Source organism: Urocitellus parryii, chromosome 6 (genome assembly GCF_045843805.1).
Source record: "Urocitellus parryii isolate mUroPar1 chromosome 6, mUroPar1.hap1, whole genome shotgun sequence".
Taxonomy (NCBI): domain Eukaryota; kingdom Metazoa; phylum Chordata; class Mammalia; order Rodentia; family Sciuridae; genus Urocitellus; species Urocitellus parryii.
In genome coordinates, this window is record NC_135536.1 from 102,459,960 (window position 1) to 102,484,881 (window position 24,922).

Here is a 24,922-nt window from a genome sequence, read left to right on the forward strand (position 1 = left end):
TTTTAATTCATGCATTTATTGGAGTCTTATTAAGGATTTGGGGGCCTAATCCCACATTATGGAGATTAGGGCCTATTTTTTCTTCTATTAAACACAGGGTCTCTGGTTTTATTCCTGGGTCCTTGATCCATTTTGAGTTGAGTTTTGTACATGGAGAGAGATAGGGGTTTAATTTCATTTTGTTGCATATGGATTTTCAGTTTTCCCAGCACCAGCACCATCTGTTGAAGAGGCTATCTAATATAAGGTAATATAAGGTAATTGTAATTTTGTGGGTTATTCTCTGTGTCCTCTATTCTATACCGTTGGTCTACCAGTCTGTTTTGGTGCCAATACCATGTTCTTTTTGTTACTATTGCTTTATAGTATAATTTAAGGTCTGATATTGTGATGTCTTCTGCTTCACTTTCTTTCTAAGGATTGCTTTAGCTATTCTGGGTCTCTTATTTTTCCAGATGAATTTTCATGACTGCTTTTTCTATTTCCCAAAATCTTTTGGGATTTTGATTGGAATTGCATTAAATCTGTATAGTGCTTTTGGTAATATGGTTCTTTCATAATATTAATTCTGCCTATCCAATAGCAAGGTAGATCTTTCCATCTTCTAAGGTCTTTGATTTCTTTCTTTAGGGTTCTGTAATTTTCATTATATAGATCTTTTACCTCTTTGTTAATTTGATTCCCAAGTATTTTATTTTTTTTGAGGCTATTGAAAATGGTGGTAGTTTTTTTTTTCATTTCCCTCTCTGTGGGTTTGTCACTGATATACAGAAATGCATTTGATTTATAAGTGTTGATTTTATATCCTGCTATGTTGCAGAATTCATGTACTCGTTCTAGAAGTTTTCTGGTGGAACTTTTTGGGTGTTCTAGGTATATAGAATCATATCATCAGCAAATAGTGTCAATTTGAGTTCTTCTTTACCTAACTGTATCCCTTTAATTTCTTTCATCTAATTGCTCTGGCCAATGTTTCAAGAACTAAGTTAAATAAAAGTGGTGAAAGAGGACATCCCTGTCTTGTTCCAATTTTTAGAGGGAATGCCTTCAATTTTTCTCCATTTGGAATGATATTGGCCTAGGGCTTAGCATTGAGAGCCTTTATGATATTGAGATATTTTCCTGTTATCCCTACTTTTTCTGATGTTTTGGACTTGAAGGGGTACTGTATTTTGTCAAATTCTTTTTCTGCATCTATTGAGTGATCATATGATTCTTTAATAAGTCTATTGATGTGATGAATTACATTTATTGATTTCCGTATGTTGAACCAAACTTGCATCCTGGGGATGAATCCCACTTGATCATGGTGCACAATCTTTTTTTGATATGTTTTATATTTGATTTGCCAGAATTTTATTGAGAATTTTTGCACCTATGTTTATTAGAGATATTGGTCTGAATTTTTTGTTTGTTTGTTTGATGTGTCTTTGACTGGTTTTGGAATCAGGGTGATATTGGCCTCACAGAATGAGTTTGGAAGTCTCCCTCTTTTTTTATTTCCTAAAATAAATTGAAGTGTATTAGAATTAGTTCTGCTTTAAAGGTCTTATAGAACTCCACTGTATATTCATCTGGTCCTGGGCTTTTCTTTGTTGGTAAGCTTTTGATGGCTTCTTCTATTTCCTCACTTGATAATGGTCTGTTTAAATTCTGTATATCTTCTTGACTCAATCTGGGCAAATCCTATGACTTAAAAAAATTGTCGATGCCTTTGATATTTTCTATTTTATTGGAATGCAAGTTTTCAAAATAATTTCTAATTATCTTCTGTATTTCTGTAGTGTCTGTAGTAATATTTCCTTTTTTATCCCGTATGTTAGTGATTTGAGTTTTCTCTCTCCTTCTCTTCGTTAGCATGGCTAAGGGTCTGTCAGTTTTATTTATTTTTTCAAAGAACCAATTTTTTGTTCTGTCGATTTTTTTCAATTGTTTCCTTTGTTTCAATTTCATTTCTGATTTTGATTATTTCCTATTTTCTACTTTTGGTGTAGATTTTTTCTTCTTTTTCTAGGGCTTTGAGATGTAATGTTAAGTCATTTATTGACTTTTTCTTCTTTTAAGGAATGAACTCCATGCAATGAACTTTTCTCTTAGAACTGCTTTCATAGTGTCCCAGTGATTTCAATATGTTGTATCTGTGTTCTCATTCACCTCTAAATTTTTTTTAAATCTCCTCCTTGATGTCTTCTGCAACCCATTGTTCATTCATATTATTTTTTATTATTTCCCTTAGTGTAATCCCTCCCTCTGCTGATTTTCATCATTGTTTTTCATTTCCTCTTCATGGAATATTTTGCTGAGGATGTTCTGTAATGCAGGCTTTCTAGTTGAATATTTTGCTGAGGACATTCTGTAATGCAGGCTTTCTAGTTGAATATTTTGCTGAGGATGTTCTGTAATGCAGGCTTTCTAGCATATTATTTAGTCTCCAGGTGTTGGAGTGGATTTTATTTCTTATTTCATCATTGGTTTTTAATTTCATTCCATTATGATCTGATAGAATGCAGGGTAGTATCTCTACTTTTTTATATTTGCTAAGGGTTGCTTTATGGCATAATATGTGGTCTATTTTAGAGGGAGATCCATGTGCAGTTGAGAAGAAAGTGTATTCTCTCTTTGAAGGAAGAAATATTCTATATATGTTAGTTATGTCTAAGTTATTGATTGTATTATTGAGTTCTATAGTTTCTTTGTTCAGCTTTTGTTTGGAAGATCTATCTAGTGGTGAAAGAGGCGTGTTAAAATCACCCAAAATTATTGTGTTGTGATCTGTTTGACTCTTGAACTTGAGAAGAGTTTGTTAGATGAACGTAGATGCTCCGTTGTTTGGGGCATATATATTTATAATTGTTAAGTCTTGTTGCTGTGTGGTTCCTTTGAGCAGTATGGAGTGTCGTTTTTTATTTCATTTGATTAACTTTAGCTTGAAGTCTACTTTATTTGATAAGAGGATGGAAATCCCTGCTTGCTTCCACAGTCCATGTGAGTGGTATGATTTTTCTCAACCGTTTACCTTCAGTCTGTGGATATCTTTTTCTATGAGATGAGTCTCTTGGAGGCAGCACATTGTTGGGTGTGTGTCTCTCTCTCTCTCTCTCTCTCTCTCTCTCTCTCTCTCTCTCTCTCTCTCATCCAATCTGCTAGTCTGTGTTTTTTGATTGGTGAGTTCAGGCCATTAACATTTAGGGTTATTATTGAGACAGCAATTTTTGTTTATTTTTGGTATTTAACTTGACTTGGTTTCTCCTCTGATTAATTTTTCCCTTAGTGTAATCCCTCCCTCTGCTGATTTTCATCATTGTTTTTCATTTCCTCTTCGTGGAATATTTTGCTGAAGATGTTCTGTAATGCAGGCTTTCTAGTTGTAAATTCTTTTAACTTCTGTTTATCATAGAAAGTTTTTATTTTGTCATCAAATCTAAAGCTTAGATTTGCTGGATATAAGATTCTTGGTTGGCATCCATTTTCTTTCAGAGCTTGGTATATGTTGTTCCATGATCTGCTGGCTTTGAGGGTCTGGGTTGAAAAATCTGCTGAGACACGAATTGGTCTCCCCCTCTATGTGATCTGATTCTACTCTCTCTTGTGGTTTTTAAGATTCTATCCTTTTTCTGTAGGGTAGGCATTTTCAGTAATGTGCCTTGATATAGATGTAATTTTGTACATTTGGTGTCCTGTAAGCCTCTTGTATTTGGTTTTCCAATTTATTCTTTATGCTTGGGAAATTTTCTGCTATTATCTATTTGAAGAGACTGTGCATTCCTTTGGTTTGAAACTCTGTGCCTTCCTGTATCCCAATAACTCTTAGATTTGTTCTTTTGATGCTGTCCCATAATTCTCAGGTGTTCTGTTCATGGTTTCTAACCTTCCTCACTATGTGATCAACTTTTCCAGATTGTATACTTTGTCTTCATTATCTGATGTTCTTTCTTCCAAGTGATCTAGTCTATTGGTTACACTTTCCCTTGAGCTTTTTATTTGGTTTATTGGATCCTTCATTTCAAGGATTTCTGATTTTTTTTTTTCAGAGTCTCTCTTTCTTGAAGTAGTCCTTTGCTATCTATATTTGCTCTCTTGTTGGAATGATTAAATTTTTGCTTGTGTTTGCTTATTTAGGTAATTCTTTAATTCACAGATCATTTTAATTATGAACCTTCGGAACTCCTCTGACATTTCATCAATTTCGCTGTCCGTACGTTCTGTTATTGTAGTGTCCTGGTTTGTTCGGGGCACTTTCCCCCTTTGTTTTTTCATGTTGTCTATGTGTCTTCCTTTCTTGTAGTGTGGATCTGAAGTATTACAGTTTCTACCCTATATTCTTGTAGTACACGTGCAGATTGTCTGTACCTCACCTTGATGTTGGATTTCCAAACCCTGCTGGTGTCCCTCAATATATGCTACTGCAACTAAAGGTGGTGACTGCAGTTGCCTATGTAACTGGAGATGATAATGGAAGTGCCCCAAGATTGATTCAGTATCTTACAGAGATGGGACTGGTGGGTGGGGAGGTTACACTCTCTTTGGGATGTCTACTCTGAGATGCAGCTGCTTCTAAGCCCTGTCTGTTGTCAAAAAGGTAGGGGCTACTGTGTGGGGAAGGCTATTGCGATGACTGCAGTGTCCCAAGATGGAAGTGGGTTAGTCTTTGGCCCCAAGGTTGTGGGGGAGCGAACTGGGGTCTTCTCTGGACCTCGGTCTTATCTGATCCAGGTCTGAGCTTCCGCACTTGTCTGCTGATTGGAAAGGGCAGTCCTGTGAAGGGGGTTGAGTTCTCAAGGGCGTCTGCTGGTGGCAGAATGGACCCGGGCCTACTGTGAGCCTGGATCCCGAGCAGCCTGCTGTGAGCAGATCTGGGCCAGTCTGGGTTAATAATGTTTTTTTGGTTAATAATTTTTAATGAAGCATTTTATTTCCTTAGGTACTTGCAGTAGAAAGATATTCTACACTTTTCATGCACCTTGTGTTAGGACTTGTAGGTTTGACTTGCTGAAATTAACTTTCAAAATCTATAAGCAGGATTGTAATTTAATCCCAAAGACATTCTCTGCTTTTAAGATTTGTTTAAGTATAAATATAATAAAGAATTGAACAATGTAGAAGGTGGACATATACACTATGGAAAATGTTTGCTGAAAATAAGTCTCTTAGAAACACCAAAAAAGAGATTTGTTCAGAGAATTCAACAAGAACTTTAAAAGCACGTGATAGTTAATATTCTGCACCAGTATACTATGTTATATTAAGAGAGTTTCTTAGTCACAGTTGTTATTCAGAGTTTATCTTGTAGTCTTGATTAGGTTACCTTGAGGTTAGGTGAAATGAGATCTGTCTTGCTACACTTGCTACTTTGTTAGTTATAATCCCCTGTGAATTGATAATTGGTATTTGGTATATGGCATCTCTCTTAACCCCATCTTTGCTAATCCTTTACTTACAGATCATAGGCAAGATATTTAACTTTTTCTAGTCTTTTATCATCTATACAGTAGGCAAAGTAAGTATGAACTACATGATTTCTTAGTTTTTTAAAATCACATCATGTAACAGTTGGATTCAATATGTGTGTGTGTGTGTGTCTCTGTGTGTGTTTTGCACATCCTATTTAAGTGTCCTTTTTTCTATGAGGGCTATTAGAGTTGTTTTTGATTTTTCAACATATAGAATGACTTCAAACAGATAAAATCTGTTATACTAAATACCACGAAGCTACAGGCCAGAGAAGAAAGCATCAACTCTGATTTCTTTTACTGGATGTTATTAGCATTTACTTAGATAAATTTGTGAGCATGGGTGGATTGAACTTAAGACTCAACAGAGTGAACATTTGGGGTGATCATTTGGTATCTCATGTTCAAAAGTTCTTCATAATCTTCCACACCAGTATTTCATGTATCTTAGTATCCTTTCTATTTCTAAAAGTTATTGATTCTCCTTCTCCTCATGCCAATTCAAGACTTTCTCTTCAGTTCAGGGTTAAAGTAATTCTGTGAAACTATTTCTTTTTCATGGGGCAGGGGCAGGAGTGGGGGGGGACCTGACGGGATTTTTCATCACCTTATTGGAGATTTAAGCACTTAATTATACACCAAAGTTCTGTGCTGTTGTTGCCATTAAAGTGTTTTTGGAAGTGGATCACAAAAATAATTTGTATACTGGCAATATTTGGACAAGTACCATAAATTCATGTATATTGTATTTTCTGAATAGATTTTCCTATTTAATCATACTAAAATTAATTTATATCAAAACTGCAACTGTGAAGTGTTCAGCTGTAATAAAAACACATACAATAAAAAATGTCATTTTCCCTGTTAAGGTGGTTCATTACATATTAGCACCTGATCAGTTAAAGGATAATAGAAACTTAAAATACTGATTACTAAGTGGCTTTTTCAGATGTAGAACTGACTCATTAACTGTAGCATTGTTCATTTTTAATCTTCCTTAGTTTAATACTTTTTCTTAATCACCTACTAGGTACCCATTAGCGTGCTTGTCACTTGTGGTAGTGCTGAGAGTGATTTGGCATAGATCTCAGATAACTGTTATCAAGTCAGTGCACTTCTCTTTTCCAGAGCAATGTTAACTGAGTAAGACAGTCTGTCTGTCTGTAACAAAATATCTGATCTACTGTAAGGTTTATTTGGGCTCCCAGTTTTGGAGGTTTCAGTCTGTGGTCTGCCAGCCCTGTTACTTTTGGGCCTGTGTAAAGGCAGTACAGGTGTCGGGGAGGAAGCTGCTTACTTCATAGCAGCCAGGAAGCAGAGAGAGAGGAAGAGGAGCATTCATGGTCCCAGTGTCCCTTTCAAGGGCACATCGCAGTGATCTCATTTCCTCCTAATAGGCCCCACCTCCTAAAGATTCCACCACCTCCTAATAGTGTCACAAGCTGGGACCAACCCTTTGAGGGAAACTTATCTAAACCATACAACCTTTAAGCTTTTGTTTAAAAAAAAAAAAAACATAGCCTTATATGTTTAGATGTTTATTTTGGTGATTTATCTTAGTGATAAGTACATAACTATAATAAGGATACTTTTCTTTTGAACTTCATTTATTTTTATTTTATTTACATTTTTTTCTCACTTTGAGATTCAGGCATCCTCTGGAGCTTGCTGTGGCTTTTGGCAAATTTTATTGGTTTTTGCCCTTAAAGGTGATTCAGTTTCATAACTTAATGTGAAATCCTTTGGCTCTTGGAATAACCAAAAGTCCCTTTTACTTGTTCAAACCAGTTAGGTATGTTAGTACCTGATAAGCTTTCTTTCTGATGGTTACTACTGTTCTGTTAGGAAACAGATTGAACATTTATAGAGTCTTAAGCTCTGCAGCATTTTAAAGATTTAACAGTTGAAAACTCCCTCCCTCTGTCATTTATTGAGCATTTGCCATGTATGTGCCAGACATTGTTCTGATAATTCAGTTGTGAAAAAAGAGAAACCAGACATGGTCCCTGCCCACTTAGAATTGTAAGATATAATAATCTGTAGCTGGAATGATAATGGCTAGCATTTATTATGTGTTTTCTATGTTCTGGGAACTTAAGTGCAACATATATTAACTCATTTAATCCTTTTGCAACCTCCTGTAAGGCTAGGGTAATATTATTATTATCCCTATTATACAAACAAGGAAACATAGGCAAGAAAGATTAATTTGCTCCAAGTCAAACAGCTAGTATGTAGCAAAGGTGGAGTTCAGATCTGCCAGTCTGGCTCCAAAAAATTCCACATTTGTACTACGCTGTACTATACAATTATAACAGATAATTGTGGCATAATTTAAGCGGATAATTAAATATGCAATTTTAAGAAGTGTGAACAGGAGTGTGATGAAAATGCTTACTGCCTAGGGAGCATAGAATGAGCTCACCTGATTTGGTCAGGTTAGGATCAGGGAAAGCTTTTCTGGGAAAGTATATCTTTATTGAAAAAGTCTTTTTTCCCTTCCCTTTCCAATATTGAAAAGTATTAGAATATTCTAAAATAGAATTTAGACAATTTTTTTCATATAAATTTTTTTTTTAAATGCTGGTTACACTTTTTTATGGGCTGGGTGAAATAATTTTTTAAAAATGAGGTGTTTAAAAACATAACCCCGGCTGGACAGTGTAAAATGCCTGTAATCCCAGTGACTCAGGAACCTGAGGTAGAAGGTTCACAAATTCAAGACCAGCCTCAGCAGTTTAGTGAGGGCCTGTGCAACTTAGCAAGACCCTGTTTCAAAATAAAAAATGAAAAGGGTTGGGGATGTGGGTCATTGGTTAAGCCCTTCATGGGCTCATTATACAGTAAACTCACCTCTTCCAAATTAACCCAGGAATAATGGCCATATGCCTGTAATCCCAGCCCAGGAAATCCTGAGGTGGGAGAATACTTGAACCCAGAAATTCAAGGCCTTCCTGGGCAATTTAGTGAGACCTCATCTCAGACAGAAGGGAAAAGATCATATGTTTTACTTCTACAAAATACCAAATAAAATAAATTGGTGCAAATTCTATGGAAAGCAATATGGAGATTCCTCAGAAAAACTTGAAATGGAACCACCATTTGACCCTGTTATCCCACTTTTCAACATAATCCCAAAGGATTTAAAATCAGCGTACTGTGGCAATAGAGCCAATCGATGTATATGGCAGCTTAATTCACAAAAACTAAACTATGGGAACAAACTAGGTCCCCTTCCACAGATGAGTAGGTAAAGAAATTGTGGCATATATGCCCGATGGAATATTTCTCAGGCTTAAAGAAGAATGAAATTATGGCATTTGCTAGTAAATGGATGGAACTGGAGAATGGAGAATATCATGCTAAATGAAATAATCATTTAAGGACAAATGTTTTCTCTGATATACTGTGGATTAGACAGAGAAGAGTGAAGGAAGGGGAGAGGGTATGGGGTAGGAATGTTAATAGATTAAATAGGACATTATTATCCTATGTGCGTGTAGGATTATATGACTCTACATTATGTACAAACAGCAGAACGAGAAGTTATACTTCATTTATATATGATGTGTCAAAATGTACTCTACTGTCTAGAATAATTAATTAGGACAAATAAAAAATTAAAAATTTTTCAGTTCAGGGCTGGGGCTGTAGCTCAGTGATAGAGTGCTTGCCTAGCATGTGTGAGCACTGGATTTGAGCCTCAGCACCATATTAAATAAATAAATAATACAATAATATTATTTTAAAAATCCTTCAGCTCTGTTTTCTGCTCCTTTTTCTCACAATAAGCCTGGCTAAAAACTACCTGCAAAATCCATGCCACTGACGGAATGCTATGCAGCCTTAAATTTTTCTCTATCAGAATAATGAGTGTATCATTTTAAAATTCAGCATCACACAATCTAAGAAAGTGTACAAAACATAGACAAGTTTTTTGCTAGAATGTAACATGAATGGCCTCTAGTCCAATTCACAGTAAAATCATATTTCCTCTGAAACCTCATGAGCAGTCTTTACCATCTTCATTTAAAAAAATTTTTTTAACTTGTAAATGGACACAGTAATTTTATTTATTTATTTTTATGTGGTGCTGAGGATTGTCCTCATGCTTGCGAGGCAAGTGCTCTACCACTGAGCTACAACCCCAGCTCTACTATCTGCATTTTGATGTTTTATAAGGTCTACTTAAAAAAAATTCGAAGGCTTCTCCAGCCTGCATCTTCATACTTTCGCAAACATCTCTCACAAACCAGCTCCAAAGGCTTCTGAATCACATGGTCAGGCTTCCACGGCTGTGACCAAAATACCCAAGGAGAACAACTTAGAAGACAGAAGTGTTATTTGGGCTCACAGTTTCAATGGGGAAGTGTAGGCTGACAGCATTCCTCTGTTCCTGAGGTGAGGCAGAATATCATGGCAGAAAACTGTTCAGCTTATGGTGCCAGAAAGCAGATATACTAGCCTCGCTCCACCTGTCTACAATTACCATTTAGTTCATTCAAGGTAGAATGAACTGAATAGGTTACAGCTCTCACAGTCCAATCATTTCACCTCTGAACATTCCTGCGTTAACAGAGGAGATTTTGGAGGATACTTCATATCCAAACCATAGCATTTCTCTTCCATATTTGAAAGAGATCTTTATTTCCATACTTTCTTAAGTTCTTGCTATTAGAAATGTTATCCATGAACTAGCAGTATCAACTTACCCTTTAGAAATGCATCTCAGGCCCCATCTCCAACCTTATGCATCTTAACATGCATTTTAACAAAGTCTGTGTTGTGGGGTAGGATTCTTCAAGTTTGCAAAGCACTGCTCTAGGTATCATCCACCTGGATGATTCATTAACAAGCTAATAGATATTTATGGATCTTTCTAGAACTGACAGTAAAAATGTGGCCTATGGTAATCTTTGTAAATTATTTCTAAGTATTCATCTTGGCTCACTAAAAGTTATATTCAAGGTAGGATCACAACTACTTTGTAGAATATGGATAGTGAGTAATCTCAAATAGACTTTGAAGTGAGATTTTGGTCTAACACTATGACAGGCATTTCTGAGTCCTGTCTCTTTGTTCCCTTCTCCAGTAGCAGTTTGCATTTGTAGATGAAGAACTATTTCTTTCTTGCTTCTTAGGCAATAGATTTTAAAGGAAAATGTATTTATTAAGATGAGCCTCTAAATATGTGAGGGGGTACTGTTTAAATTTCTATTAATATTTATTTTAAATCTGGCAATTATGCCTTATTTTTTAATATATGGATTAATAGTATATGCATATATGGTCTGGGGTTGTGACTCAGAGGTAAAGTGCTCGCTTAGCACATGTGAGGCGATGGGTTCGATCCTCAGTACCACATAAATAAAAAAAGAACAAATAAATAAATAAATGTATTTTGTCCAGCTACAATTAAAAAATTTTTTTTTAAAAATAGTATTTGCATATAATAAATAAAATGACAGTTATTGAGGGCTCATATTCATATCTTACATGTAAAGGAAAGAAAGCTCATACTTTTGACTGCTACTCTGTGATGTACCATGCCAGTCCAAGATTTTATATGTGGAATTGTCAAGCAGTTGATTGGTGGGAAATAATATTGTAGTAAATTCTGTTCTATTTCCTGGATTATGTGGTTATGTGTGAATAAAGGACAGTATTTACTATATTTTTGTATGGTTGAAAGTTAAATATTTATTGTATTCTTTGGTCTGGGGACAGAAAGTCAGCCATGTTAAATGATAATCTATAAAGTTAATAAACCTTGTACAATAATTTGACAGATCATAAATATGTATTTTAAAACAGATTACTTGTTTGCAGGTGCTTTAGGAAATAATTGTAAGTCAACTTCAGTGTTTTTATAGTTGTGAAAGGAAAAGAAAGCTCTTTTACTATACTAGAATGAAGAGAAGTAAAATTGAGGAATGCTGAGAACATAATCATTTAATTAACCTTTGGCTTTCAAATGTACTGTGAACAATTAGTTGATGTACAAACACATTGCAGTTAGCATTTTTCTAGGGTAATATTGTTTATGATAATAAGCATTATTTCAGTAAGTGTTTTATAGATTTTGATGCATTATTTTGATCTTGTGGCTAAAAATGGCAGTAGGAATGGGTATCAGAGACAATATCCAGATATTTGCAAGTTCATTTTAAGAATAAAAATAAACTTCATGGAGTGGTCTTTCTGGAAACCATCCTATTTTGTATACAGCTTCTGCTGCTTTTGGCTGTCCCATTTGGGACTAGGGTTGTGGTTTTTGAGGGCACCCTTGTGGTCATTACCAAGTTGTAAATCTTACCCACATACTTCTTATGTTTGTCACATGTGTTATCAGTGATTCTAAAGAAGATAGAAATGAAACAGAGATTCATTTGGGAGTTAGCACCCTCAGAAGAATAGTTTTAAAACTGCATGGCAGAAGGAGTTGTGACATACATCTATAAGCAGTTGTAATGATTTGATAGTTATTTAGCTCTTGGTTCCTAGCCCTTTGGTTGAACTGTGAACATGCTTACAAAGATAGTGAGGCCTGTTTCAACCCCATTAATGTCTTCTTGAATGTTAGCCTGCGGTTTGGATAATGATAAATGTTCAGTGACTGATTTTATAGTCCCAGGGGATTCTGGGTGGTTTCTGGTTTCTGTGAGGCAGAGCAATTTTCTCCCTTACTTGGGCCTCTTCTAAGTTTTTTTTTTTTGTTGTTGTTGTTGTTGTTTTTTTTTTTTTGATCTTTACTATGTGGTTTTAAATTGGCAAAGGGATAGGTATCATCTGCATTTTCAATTAACTGTTATTCAAATACTTGTTTAGAATCAGTATGATTTTGGAGGTGATACTATACTTTGTATAAGAGTCTGAGAAGCAGGAGTTTTTCATTAATAGGGATTTTGTAAACTTTATCTTGCCCGTGTTTTGCTTTTAGAAAATCTGGTAAGCTATAAAGAGAAATTTAGTAATAGCTGTGTGAAATGATAGCATTAGCTTTATTGTCTTCATGGTGTTTGCAATTTCTTTTTTCAAACTTAAGCATTTAAGTTGGTTATATTTATCAACTGTTCTTTTTTACTTAGTTGAGTTTCTACTTGTTATGCAAATAGTAGAAGAAATATAAACAGACCTTTCTTGTTAAATAATTGTTTGCCATTTAGGAAAGAATTTATTCCCAATATACTGATTGTGGTTATTTTTAGTATTTTAGATAACACTAATTGCCCAATCCTTTGTTCATAAGGTGCAAGAGCAGAGAAAGAATAGTGATAATCATTTTTCTAATTTATAAGAATTGAATGATCCATAGAACTCTCCTTTTGAATGTAATGAGATCATAAAGATAATTTTAGTAATAGTTTATAGAATTTTGATAGCTCCTCTCTCTTGTCAGAAGCACTGATTAAAAACATTGGGTTTATGGTGTTTTGTTTTCAGAAACTTAACTTTTCTTTAAGATCAATCAATAATTTTTTTTTTTTTTACTTTAAACCTTAAGAGGAGGAGTAAAAGAAATACTATGCTATTCTGCTTTTAAATGATAAATGAGGATCTTGGTTAGGAATAACTATTTGTAAGTCTGTGTATTAATTAGGTGAGTGTCTTTATGCTCAGTTAGTACTACCAAATAATCTCTTTAATACTCTGGTCTTTTTCCCCCCCTAGGGTTTTACAGACAGCCCTCATTACAGTGATCACTTGAATGACAGTCGATTAGGGGCCCATGAAGGCTTGTCCCCAACACCTTTCATGAACTCAAATCTGATGGGTAAGTTGGTGATTCTCTGCAAGTATTCTCAAAGTCCCTGTGGTCAGAGAAATTTTTAATTCCCTTGTTCAAGAAGGACACGTAAGTATCCCGAACAAATTTTCTGAGTTTCTAGAGGCTTCTAGGGCTTTCCTGTTTAGGTTCAGCTTGAAGAACAGCATCCAGAAATTTGGAATCTTCTTATAGATAATGCACTCTTGTTATTGGTATCAAAAAGAAAATAACAGTATTTTAACTCACTTTTGACATTGTCTGTGTTACCTCAAAGCATTGCATATTTTCCGTTTTCTGGGGCAGGTGGTAAGCATTATTTCAGGGGTGCTTGTAATTTACTGTTTGTCTTAATAGTTGTATGTATGTGGTAATTAAAAATATGACAGAACAGTGATTTTTAGGCAGATTTTACTCATATTTGACAATATTTCTTTAGGCACTGTTTGATTAAAAGCTAATGGTATGTTTAGTTATTGTGGAGATTGTGTTAAGCACTTTAATTCATGTTGAGGATGCTTAAAGGTTTGGTCTGCAAAAGTGAAATGTACTTTGCAGAGTAAGACCTATCACTTAAACCTGATATTTATGTTTTGGCAAAACCTTTATGGTTTTCATTCTTCCTCTCTCCCTGCTGCTTGCAGAACATCCCCCCCACCCCCTCCCCGCCTTTCTCAGATGAAAGTTTATTGTCATTTGGTCTGAAATAAGCCCAAGTTTTGGTTTTTTTCCCAGTTTATGTATATATATAAATATTCATCTATATATATATACTCATATATATAGATGAATATGAATACTATATATCATATATACAAATATATATATGATATTATTTATTTATTTTATTATTTCATTCATTCATTCATTTTTTTAATGTGGTGCTACCTCACATTGAGCCACAACCCCAGCTCCTCCTTCTTTTTAAATAAGCAGTAATTTGACCTTTTTTCAAAACTTGATTCAAAAGAGTCTGTGTGTTTCATGGTGTTATTTTTCTTTTTGCTAGTGCTGCGGCTGAGCACATTACAAAGGCTTTATTTAATCTGTTTTACTGATTGTCATTGGTGTCATGTAAATATGGAAGGATTGTGTAATTGACATTGATTTCATTACTTATTCTGTTTCTTAAGGACATGACCTATATTGTGATCTTAGAATTGTCCTTTTGAGACACAGTCGTGCTAATCTAAGTGGATTACCCAAATCCAAAATCCTGGTGGTCTGCAGATTCTTTCTAAATGGTTTTGCTCTGAACAGTCTTTGTTTCTTTCTTCTATCCTCTGTAGTGTTTAGAAGACAAAGTCTGATGTTCTAGTGTGTATTTGCCTAAGGCAGTTGACAGTTTAAAACCAGAATCATTGAGTGTGACACAAGAGTAAAAAAAAATCTAGTCAGCAATAAAACTTGGATTTAAAATCACAGTTTGTTTCAACATAAGCACAAATGAAAATCATGGCATTAAATATATTATTCCAGGTAAAACTCAAAGTTAAATTTAAAACAAAATAATTATTTGGTTATGGAAAACAGTTTTTTTAAAAAAACTTACTGAGTTTGCCATCAAAGTAAAATAGACTAGACCCTCCAAATAAATTCCTTTTGCATTTTAACTTGACCCCAAGTAGTATTAAATTTATATTAAGTATAGTAGGGCAAGTTAAAATCAATGTTTTTGTAAATTAGCATTAAACTAAGCTTTCTTATTGAGGCTATCACTCTGCATTGTGAAAAATAAGAAATTGCCTCTTTTCTATTTATGTTCTTACCTTTATTTGTTGCTCACAGAGATGACTCTTAGACCCAATAGAATTGCATCACCAGAAAACTGAGAGCTAAGGTGACTATTAAAATTGTGAGGGACAAATGTAGGAATTAAATATACTTCGGGAGGTATTATGCATGCCAGTCTTTTGTTATAAGCAGCTCTTGACTGTAATACTGTAAAAAGTGTATCTGTAATTCAGTTTGAGGTAACATTTTCTCATTTGGAACAATTATGAACATGTGCCTGTTTCTTTCTTCAGTTTTCAAATAATTATTGGAATTACCTTGTTTAGTTGATCAAATAGATTTAACTATCAAAATCAGACCATAGATTTTGGTTGTAAGTTTTAACTACCTACTTTGAAAGGATTTATTTACATATTAAAAAGGGAGAAGTAACCCTGAAATGATTAAGCAGATATATTCAAAAGGGTTTATCTGATACTTGGAAAGGTCTTGGTTTACCATGCTCATTTCCTTTATTTTCAAGAAAAATGATTAAATGAGTACTTCAATAGAATGACTTACTGTAAGCATTCTGCATGGTAGTAAGTAGCTTGCTTTTGGAAATGAATGTCTCTTAAATGGCAAGTGCAGCTCTGTACAGCAACAGGCAATCTAACTTGATGTGAACCAAAGTAATTGAACTGTTGGATTCCCAAACATATGTGCTTACAGTACTAGACAGGGTTTAAATAAATAGGTTCACTTTTCTAGCTGTTTGATAGTTCAAGGGAGTTTCAGACTGAAAACCTGAATTATTAAAGCTTCCATGATATGTGTCTGGCACTATTAGAAGCGTTTGAACTGCTGATTCCTAATTGTCACAACAGGTAACACTTGGGGGTGGTGTGGTGAATGATGAATGCTCAGAAACACTTAAAGCTAATAGTAAAGCAGTAACACATTTTATCACTGCTGTCATCATGTGAAAAAACTATTAAGTGTATGTGTGGGATCATACATCTAGCAAATGTTGTTATTTTTTGCGTATTAAGTTCAGCCATAAGCACATTTGCCTGAAGAAATAGTGGATTATAAAGTGCCATTGTCTTTCATGATGGAGCTTTCAAACACTTTAATGATTTTATGCATTACAAAAATGAGAAATTTTGTCTAACAGGGGTTGATAATGATTCAGTAATGAACAGTTTGCCACAGAAAGTACATTTCTATATTCATTTAGATATTTGAAGTGTTTTATTGAAAGTCAAAAATTACTATGCTGGATTAGTTAGTGTTTCTTTTTATGAATTCCAGAATTATCCTATTGATTTGTCAATATGGTATGGCTTATCTTTTTAGTGAAATAAGTCTGTTCTTAGCATCAAACAGCTCTGTGTTATATTAAAACTTTGTGCAAAAACCTTGACCATAAAAGTGAACTACAGAATTATCACCAAATAGCCTGTTCTTTTTCTACCCTCTTCTAGCTTTTGCCCATTTCTACACTTTTGATCCCCTTATTAATTTCTTTAAAACTTGTTTTGCTTTATGTGTTGGTAATCAATTATGTTTGTGGTGATGATAGGACCAACTCATTAATTGAACATAGGAGCAAATTCTGTTATATAATTCATTTCTAAGTTTTTTACTAGCTCAGCATTTTCCTTAATCATAATTATGAAGACAATGGTTTTGAAAGATGACCATCAAAAAAGTTCATATAATGAAATAACTTTTGACATTATTATATATTTTATGTCAGTTGTCCCCCCTTAGAAGTACAAATTGTATGTAAAAAGACTGCAAAAAGAAAAAGCTATTTAACTTTGCTTTTAGTAGTCCGATGCATTCCAATTTCATATGCTACATAAAAGTCTTTTGTAAAAAGGATCATTAGCTTCTAGGAAACTAGTTTTCCATGGCACACACTACTGGAAAATATTCTTGGTCATATGAAGGACAAAACAAATAAATAAATAAATGATAAAATGACAGTACTTTGGAATTGCTGTGTGTGTGTTTGCTATGTATGTTTTTATAACTAACTTTAGATAGGTATTTTAGTTAATTTAATAGATGGTTTCTAATCAGTAAATCTCTACTTACAGAAATTTGACTTATAAACAAACCAGCTATCCCTACACATTGCTGCTGGAATGTCTTTGCTCAGTTCCATTCTCTACCTCAGGAATTAAAGGGCCCCTCTGGTAACAAAACTACTGTTTTATTTCCATTTAATTGTAGGTTAAATAGGTTTTTGTGGACTTTTCTGGGAATTTAAATCCATTTATCTCATATATTTTTCTGTGTATTCAGTATATATTCCTATATATTTTTTTCCTGTGTGTTGAGTATTTCAAACAAACAAATTTCAAGAAAAAACCTTACATATTAGATACTGCCTGAACTATTATTTATGATAAATCTAGAAGTCTCCCAAAATTACAAAAAAATTAAAATTACCATTTTTAGAATGTCAAAACACAGTAAAATTCTACCTTTAAAGATGTCTAACTTTGATATACATGAAATTCCTTTGTTAGATGAGATAATGAAAATAGATAACCATGGTAGACTTCTCTCCCAACCATGTTCAATCTCTAGGACCACACCAAAAAAGTAAATAAATCCTTTTTTCACTTGATAAGTGGCTATTGAAAAAATGAACTATAAATATAGAGAAACAAATTGGACCAAGCAAAGGGAATTTGAAAAATGAAGAAGGATAGATGATGTTCTGGTCTCTATCATACTCCTTTTAGATTCTTAATTTCAGTCTTTCCAAATTGCTCCAAATTATCTTTTCTGCCTGTACATGATACCTTATTTCTTAGTCCCATGGAACGTTTTCTTTCAGGGACATTATGCATTTTATGTATAATACTCTTACTGGTGTTATCTTTTTGTCATAACCCTACCCAGCCTCTATACTCTGAAAGACAGACTCTAACTTTTGATATCCTTTCTCTTTTTTCATTTATTTTCCCTTCCCCCTCTACCTTCTTTCCCTGCCTTTCTTCCTTCATTTTTTAGTGCTGGAGAGGAACCCAGGGCCTCGCATGTGCTATACAGATGCTGTACTACTGAGCTGTACCTCCAATTCTTTGAGGTTCATTCTTTCCTAAGTCATTCCTGTGAGCCGGAGATGACCTGATCTGGGAAAGTGCAAACTAGGACTGATGCCTTGTTTTCTAGAGCACCCTTGTATAGATGTAGATCCCTTCCATCTGGGGGTTATTAGTCCTGGATTGAATTTCTTAAAAGAGTAACCAAGATGTTAGAAAATACCAGGGAAATGTTTTATTTGAAAATAAAACTAAAATAAGAAAATAACAATATTAATATAAATTATGTTATTATATAATATCTACCAGGTCATGATATTAACAGACTACTTATCATTAACTTTGGGAGGGTTTGTTTTGTTTTTCGTCTAGGACTAGGGATTAAACCCAGGATCTTACATAGCAAATACCACTGAGCTTCACCCCACCAGTGATTTTCTTTTCCCCAGAAAATTGTACAGTACTGTATATGTCCATTACTTCACCTTTGAATCTTTATTTTTTCCTCAGTTATTTAACTGACTCAGATCGTAATCTATCAAATGACTTTGTAACTAATTACATCATTTTCATGGATGTCATGAAATCTTGAGTCTTTTTCATGATATTCACTTTAAATATATCTTTTGTATTTGCTATGTATTATGGGACATTTAGCAAGAGTTTGACCTACAGTTCCACAAACTCTGGCTTGAGACAGCCATACTACCTGTGGGGAATATTTCACCTTTGTTTTTATGGTCTAATGAATATTTTCATGAAGTAACAATGTTACCTTAATTTTGGAACCTTCAAACTAGTAACTGTATAGACTAAATTATGAAGGACTACCTTTATTCTTTAATTTATTGGATAGTCCATGAGAAGAGTACTTATTAGTCTTTACAGTTTTCTAATGATCTAGGGGAATATAACTGATAGGTTCTTCTTCCCTGAATCTTTCCTTTGTTTGTAATTCTATCCAGGTGAACATAAACTCTTAACTGAGGCTGTTAAAAGTTGTCTGTAATGGGGTAGATGACAGGCTCTGTGGCTCCTTGATTATCAGAAAACAAGATCTTAAGGAACTTTTCTAGCCTTTATAATTTAGTTAAATGCTAGAATTTGAGAATACCACCATGGTATTTGGGACACTATTTTAATTCAGAATTAAAAATGCTCCTATAGGAGCATTATCAGGTCACACCTTCTATGTGAAAAAATTTAAGTTTCACTGCTTATAGTTGTAATGATGAAGCCTGCATCATTGAATAAAGGTTTTCTGAAAAATAATTGCTTACATAACTAATAATGTTCAAACTGGAATGGGCCTTAGAAGTCATCTGAATGGTTCTTTATTCGAGAGTGTTGAGAAATAATATGGTTGTCAAAAGGAGTGGATGCAGTAGGAGGGGGGCTGATGGTACTCCCTATATTCTGAAAATGCTGGAACCTTTTTCAAAGTAAGCGTTAGTATTAGCTTGATTGGTAGTCACAGTATTTATGTAAGTTTTAATTAGCGACGAAATAATAGTGAATTTTTGAAAACACATTGAATTGCTTAGGTTTAAATTATAAAAGTATTAATGTTGGAAAATATTCATTGCATTTTGATCCTTTATTTCTGGGTTTTGTTTGTTTGTTTGTTTGTTGTTTTGCTTTTTAATAGGCCTTACATTTTAAGTGAAGCAGTTATTTGGAGTGTTAATCTACCATTTTTTGTAATCTCCATCACATCTCAACTTATTTATTTTTGCATACAAAATTCAGTCTTTACTTCTCAGAGACCACTTTTTTTGTGTGACTTCCACTATATATTTTGTTGGTTAGTGGCATTTTTATATGGTTTTAGGTTTTTATAACTTGCTATTTTATCTGTATTTAGGACTTTTTGATACCTACAAACACAGACACATGCATTTGCATATGTATTATATCTGTTTATTGAGTTTTTTTTTTTTTTTTTTTTTTTTTTTTAATATTTTTATTTTTTAGTTCTCGGCGGACACAACATCTTTGTTGGTATGTGGTGCTGAGGATCGAACCCGGGTCGCACGCATACCAGGCGAGCGCGCTACCGCTTGAGCCACATCCCCAGCCCTATTGAGTTTTTTTAAGAGAGGGGAGAGAGAGAGAATTTTTTAATATTTATTTTTCAGTTTTGGTGGACACAACATCTTTATTTTTTTTAATGTGGTGCTGAGGATCGAACCCATTGCTGCGCGCATGCCAGGCGAGCGCGCTAACGCTTGAGCCACATCCCCAGCCCTGTTTATTGAGTTTTTACATAATTCTTTCCTCTTGGAAAATGTGTTTTGAGGTATTATTACCATGTGGTATGGTTTGGTGGTTCTACAGTCATTCTTCTATTATATACTTGTTTTTCACTTTGAGAATAGCTCTGGAGAATTGTAAGGCAAAAGGAAGTATAGTACAAGGCCACTTCACAACAAATTAAATCAATTTATTTAGAGGTTAATTATAAATTTTATTAATAACTCTTACATACATTTTTTACTCTGGTCCCTGAGTAAAACTTTTACAGTGAGCTAGATAGCAAATATTTTAGGGTTTCTGTTCCAGAAAGCAAAATCAATGTTATTAAATGAGTACTTACATAATTTTAAAAATTGTTTCTGTTTGAAGCCAATCCTGGTATAAATTAGAGGGCTGGTTAGGGTCAGTAATCTTCTCTACATTGTATGTTACATAACGACCAGAGTCATATTATGTTATTGATAGAAAGACCTGAGAAAGGTTAAGTAAAAAAGGATGAGAACAGAGAAGCATATAAAGCTTATTCTGATATGTTTTAGAAATCAAATATATCAAAATGCAACAAGATCAGGGATTGAATGTTGGAACAAAAAAATTAACACTAGTGGGAAAAACAGTTTAATTCTAATAAAGTCTTGAGTTTAGTTAACAATAACATTCTAATGTTAATTTCTTAGTTTTGACAAATATTGTCTGATTATATAAAATGCAATGGGAAACTGGTTGAAAAGTATATGGGAACTCTACTAACTTGGAAACTTTCCTCTAAATTTAAAATCATTCCCCTGTAAAAAGTTTACTTGAAAAATTATACATAGCTTCATTTGCATTTGGGTAGAATATCTCTCAAAGAATATTCAAGAAATTAACAATGATTTCCTTCTAGGAAGGGAATTCCTAGAAGGCAGAAGGGGAAAGAAGCTTATTTTGTACCCTTGTGTTTTTTGTTCTGCGAGCATGTATAAATCACACTTAAAAATTACTTGAAAGAGTGAGAAAAATAAGTCACATGTCTTTGCAAGAGACATGTCTGATAAAGGACTTTTGTCCAAAATGTATGAAGAACTATTAAAATGCCAATGAGAAAACTAGCAGCTGATTAATAATGGGCAAAAAACCTGGACACTTCACCCAAGATGTATAGATGGTAAATAAGCCTATGAGTAGATATTCAACATAATATGCCATTAGAGAATTGCAAAATAAAGACAGTGAACTATCTCTAAACACCTGTTAGAAAGGCCAAATCCTTGGGCTGGGGATGTGGCTCAAGCAGTAGTGCGCTCGCCTGGCATGCGTGCGGCCCGGGTTCGATCCTCAGCACCATGTACAAACAAAGATGTTGTGTCCGCTAATAACTAGAAAAGAAATAAATATTTAAAAAAAAAAAAAGAAAGGCCAAATCCAGAATACTGACAACACCTAATTCTGACAAGAATGTGAAACAATAGGATCTCTTATTTGTTCATTTTACTGCAAAATAATAGAACCACTTTTTAAGACAGTTTGACAAATCCCTATAAAACTAAATACACTCTTACCGTACAACTCAGCACTTTTGTTCCATGGTATTTTTTTCAAAGAAGTTGAAAATTTATATCCACATGGTAATCTGCAAACAGGTGTTTAAAGCAGCTTTATTTATTTTTATATATATATTTTTTAGCTGTAGATGAACACACAGTATCTTTATTTTATTTTATTTTTTTAATGTGGTGCTGAGGATTGAACCCAGTGCCTCACACATGTGAGGCAAGTGCTTTACCCAGCCTTAGCAACTTTGTTTATAATTACCAAATATGGAAGCAACCAAGATGTCCTTCAGTAGGTGAATGGATAAATAGCAAACCATGGAACATTTGGGCAATGAAATATCATTCAGTGCTAAAAAGAAATGAGCTGTCAAGCCATAAAAAGACATGGATGAATCTTGTGGATTATTGTGTGAAAAAAGCTAATCTGAAAAGGCTATATAGTATATAATTCCAACTATATGGCATTCTGGAAAAGGAAAAACTATCAGTGAAAAAAATCAGTGGTAGCCAGTGCTGAAGGGAAAAGGAGGATGAATAAGTACAGCACTGGATTTTTAGTACACTGAAACTATTCTGTACATTTTAATGGTGGAGATCTGTCTTACATATCTGTCTAAACCAATACTTAAGTGGACCCTAATGTAAACTATGAACTTCAGATATTAACATTGTGTCAGTATAGGTTCATTAGTTGTAAAATATATATCACTTTTGTATGGGAAGTTGATAGGAGGCTATGTCTGCGTGTAGGTACTAAGTAGGTAGGTAGATAGGTGGAGAGTATATGGGAACTCTCTTACTTCCTCCTCAAAATGTTTTTGCTAAAACATCTCTAAAAAGTTAAATTATAACAAACTGGTGCATTACAAATTTAAGATTTTCAGAGATATTTTTCAAGTGATTAATACAGATGAGTCCTTTGGGGAGAATTTTTTGTATATGTGAAATCTGAAATAAAAACAAATCACCTCTTGCTTAAAAAGAGGTTTAAAATCAAGAACCTACATCTCAAATTTCCCATTTTGCTTCATTGTGTCAGTGAATCTGGCTGTGGGGTATATTTATCTGCTGCAAAGTCCACTGATGCATGCAGAGCTGAGCAGAATACAATTTTCCCCAGTGGGTCCTCTTTCTCAGGGCATTTATAGCTGTGCTGCTGTGTGTGGGGTCAGCAGGGAAAAGCTGGAGGGGCTAAGATGTCAGCTTTTGTAAAGCTACTAACATACTATTTTAGGAAAGGAATGGGACATCTGGCTTTAAAATGTGTGTGTGTGTGTGTGTGTGTGTGTGTGCGTGTGTGTGTGCGCGCGCGTGCGCGCGCTTTATATATATAAATATATAATTTCCAGTAGGACAATTAGTTGTAAGTGTGCACAGTAATGTTTACTAATATTGTAAACAGGGTAACTTATTAATGTCTGTGGTATTTAAAGACTGATTATATAATTCTCTGTAGTTTTTTTGTGCTTTTCTGTTAGACTATTAGTTTCTATTTCTTTTGTCCTGACATTAGATGTTTTTAATTTGTTATTGTAACTAGTTAACTTAAACCCGAAGCCTAGGAATGTTTGTTTAAAGTTATGGGTTGATGTAATGTTATTAGTTGTTCTTACTTAAATCATTTGTATGTTACCATAAATCACAATTGTACTTAAGTCAGCCGTTAAGTTTTCCTATTCATTGAAAATGAACATGTAATGTGGTAGTATATAGAAAGTTAATTTTAAAGAATACAGAATGGCTACCAAGTAACACATGATGGAGAAAATATTTTTAAATTTAAGATACAAATAGAATTAATATTTCTAATCAGAATGTGTGTAGATCACTGGTCTTAGGATAACAAGTTATGATATTTGGAAAAAGTGAAAATTAATCTTAAATTACCAGTAAATTGTACAAATACAGCTTTCTCAGCATGGGTTCTCATGATAGCATAACAACATATAATATATCTGATTAGTGTTATAATAGATTGCCTTGAAAGAGAACAGTTTTAAGAGTTAATAAAGCACACAGTAGGAAGGATTTAATTAACATGATCAGTCTAGGTTTAAAAAGAAGTGAATATTTTTCTTTAGCATATTATTAAAATTTTCTTACTTTAAAGAATCATGTTTTAAAGCATTTTAAATGTACCATAGTTAGGGAAAAGGACCACACTTTTGCTTTGAAAACACTAACAGAATAAATTAGAGTAGTAAGTGTGATTTTAAGATGGAGTTTGCCTGTTGCAGAACTGGTGAGGAGTGAGTTGACTCCTGGTTGCCCTCTTAGTGGATTGTGTTATCTCACCATGAATAGAGGCATAGAGTAGCCAAGTCCCAGTGAGTTTCAGGACAAAAAAATGATGAAAGCACACTAGTGGATATAGCTCTTCCTAAGAATTTGTTGCAAGCGTATGTATGTAATTGTGTTCATGGGTTTTAACTCATGTATCACATTTTCATTTTTAATACAAAATCTAAACAGATTCAGCCCTACATGAGAAATTTAAGTCATCTTTTCATAGTGCTCCTTACTTATTTCCTCAGTGACTATAACATTTGAATTTGGTTGAAAATTTGTTTTTAATTGGGGAAACTGAGTCTTTTGTGTCCACCAAAAAAAAAAAAAAAAAAGCCAAGCATAGAATGTAGGCTGCTGCTTCTTGTCCCATTCCACAGAACCCCATAAGAGACTTAGTTGGTCTTTATAAATTTTGGGGCTGGGCCTAGATGGCTGCATTCAATGTTGAGAGCTAAAAAGGATCTTGGTTTACTTCATTGTACAAATGAGAAAAACAATTGATGTTAAGAAGATTTGAAGCCCTTAGAAGATTCAAGTTCATAATGCAAAAAATATATAATAATAATAATAATAATAATAATAATAATAATAATAGAGCTCATGTATAATGGCATGATTTGGAGTGAACATACTTTATATACAGAGTTATGAAAATGGTGTTGTGAATGGATAATTATGATTGTAATGCATTCCACTATTGTCATGTATGTAAGAAATGAAAAAAAAAAGGTTTCAAGTTCAGAGTATTCTCATTAATATTAATGTACCAAGGTGGAAAAAAGTGTGTTGTGTTAATAGGAGAATCAAGTCCAGTGTGGTGGTGCATGCCTGTAATTCAGCAACTGGAGA

At 33.9% G+C, this 24,922-nt stretch overlaps 1 protein-coding gene across 5 annotated transcripts in view; it reads left to right on the forward strand.

The window, feature by feature from the left end:
• Positions 1–24,922, forward strand: part of Tcf12 (transcription factor 12) — a 356,155-nt gene that overhangs the window by 153,387 nt on the left and 177,846 nt on the right. For all 5 annotated transcript variants that reach the window (XM_026384772.2, XM_026384774.2, XM_026384775.2 and 2 more), the window contains one exon: positions 13,122–13,224. In XM_026384772.2, the coding sequence (XP_026240557.2) occupies positions 13,122–13,224 (103 nt within the window). The remainder of the gene's footprint in view (positions 1–13,121; positions 13,225–24,922) is intronic.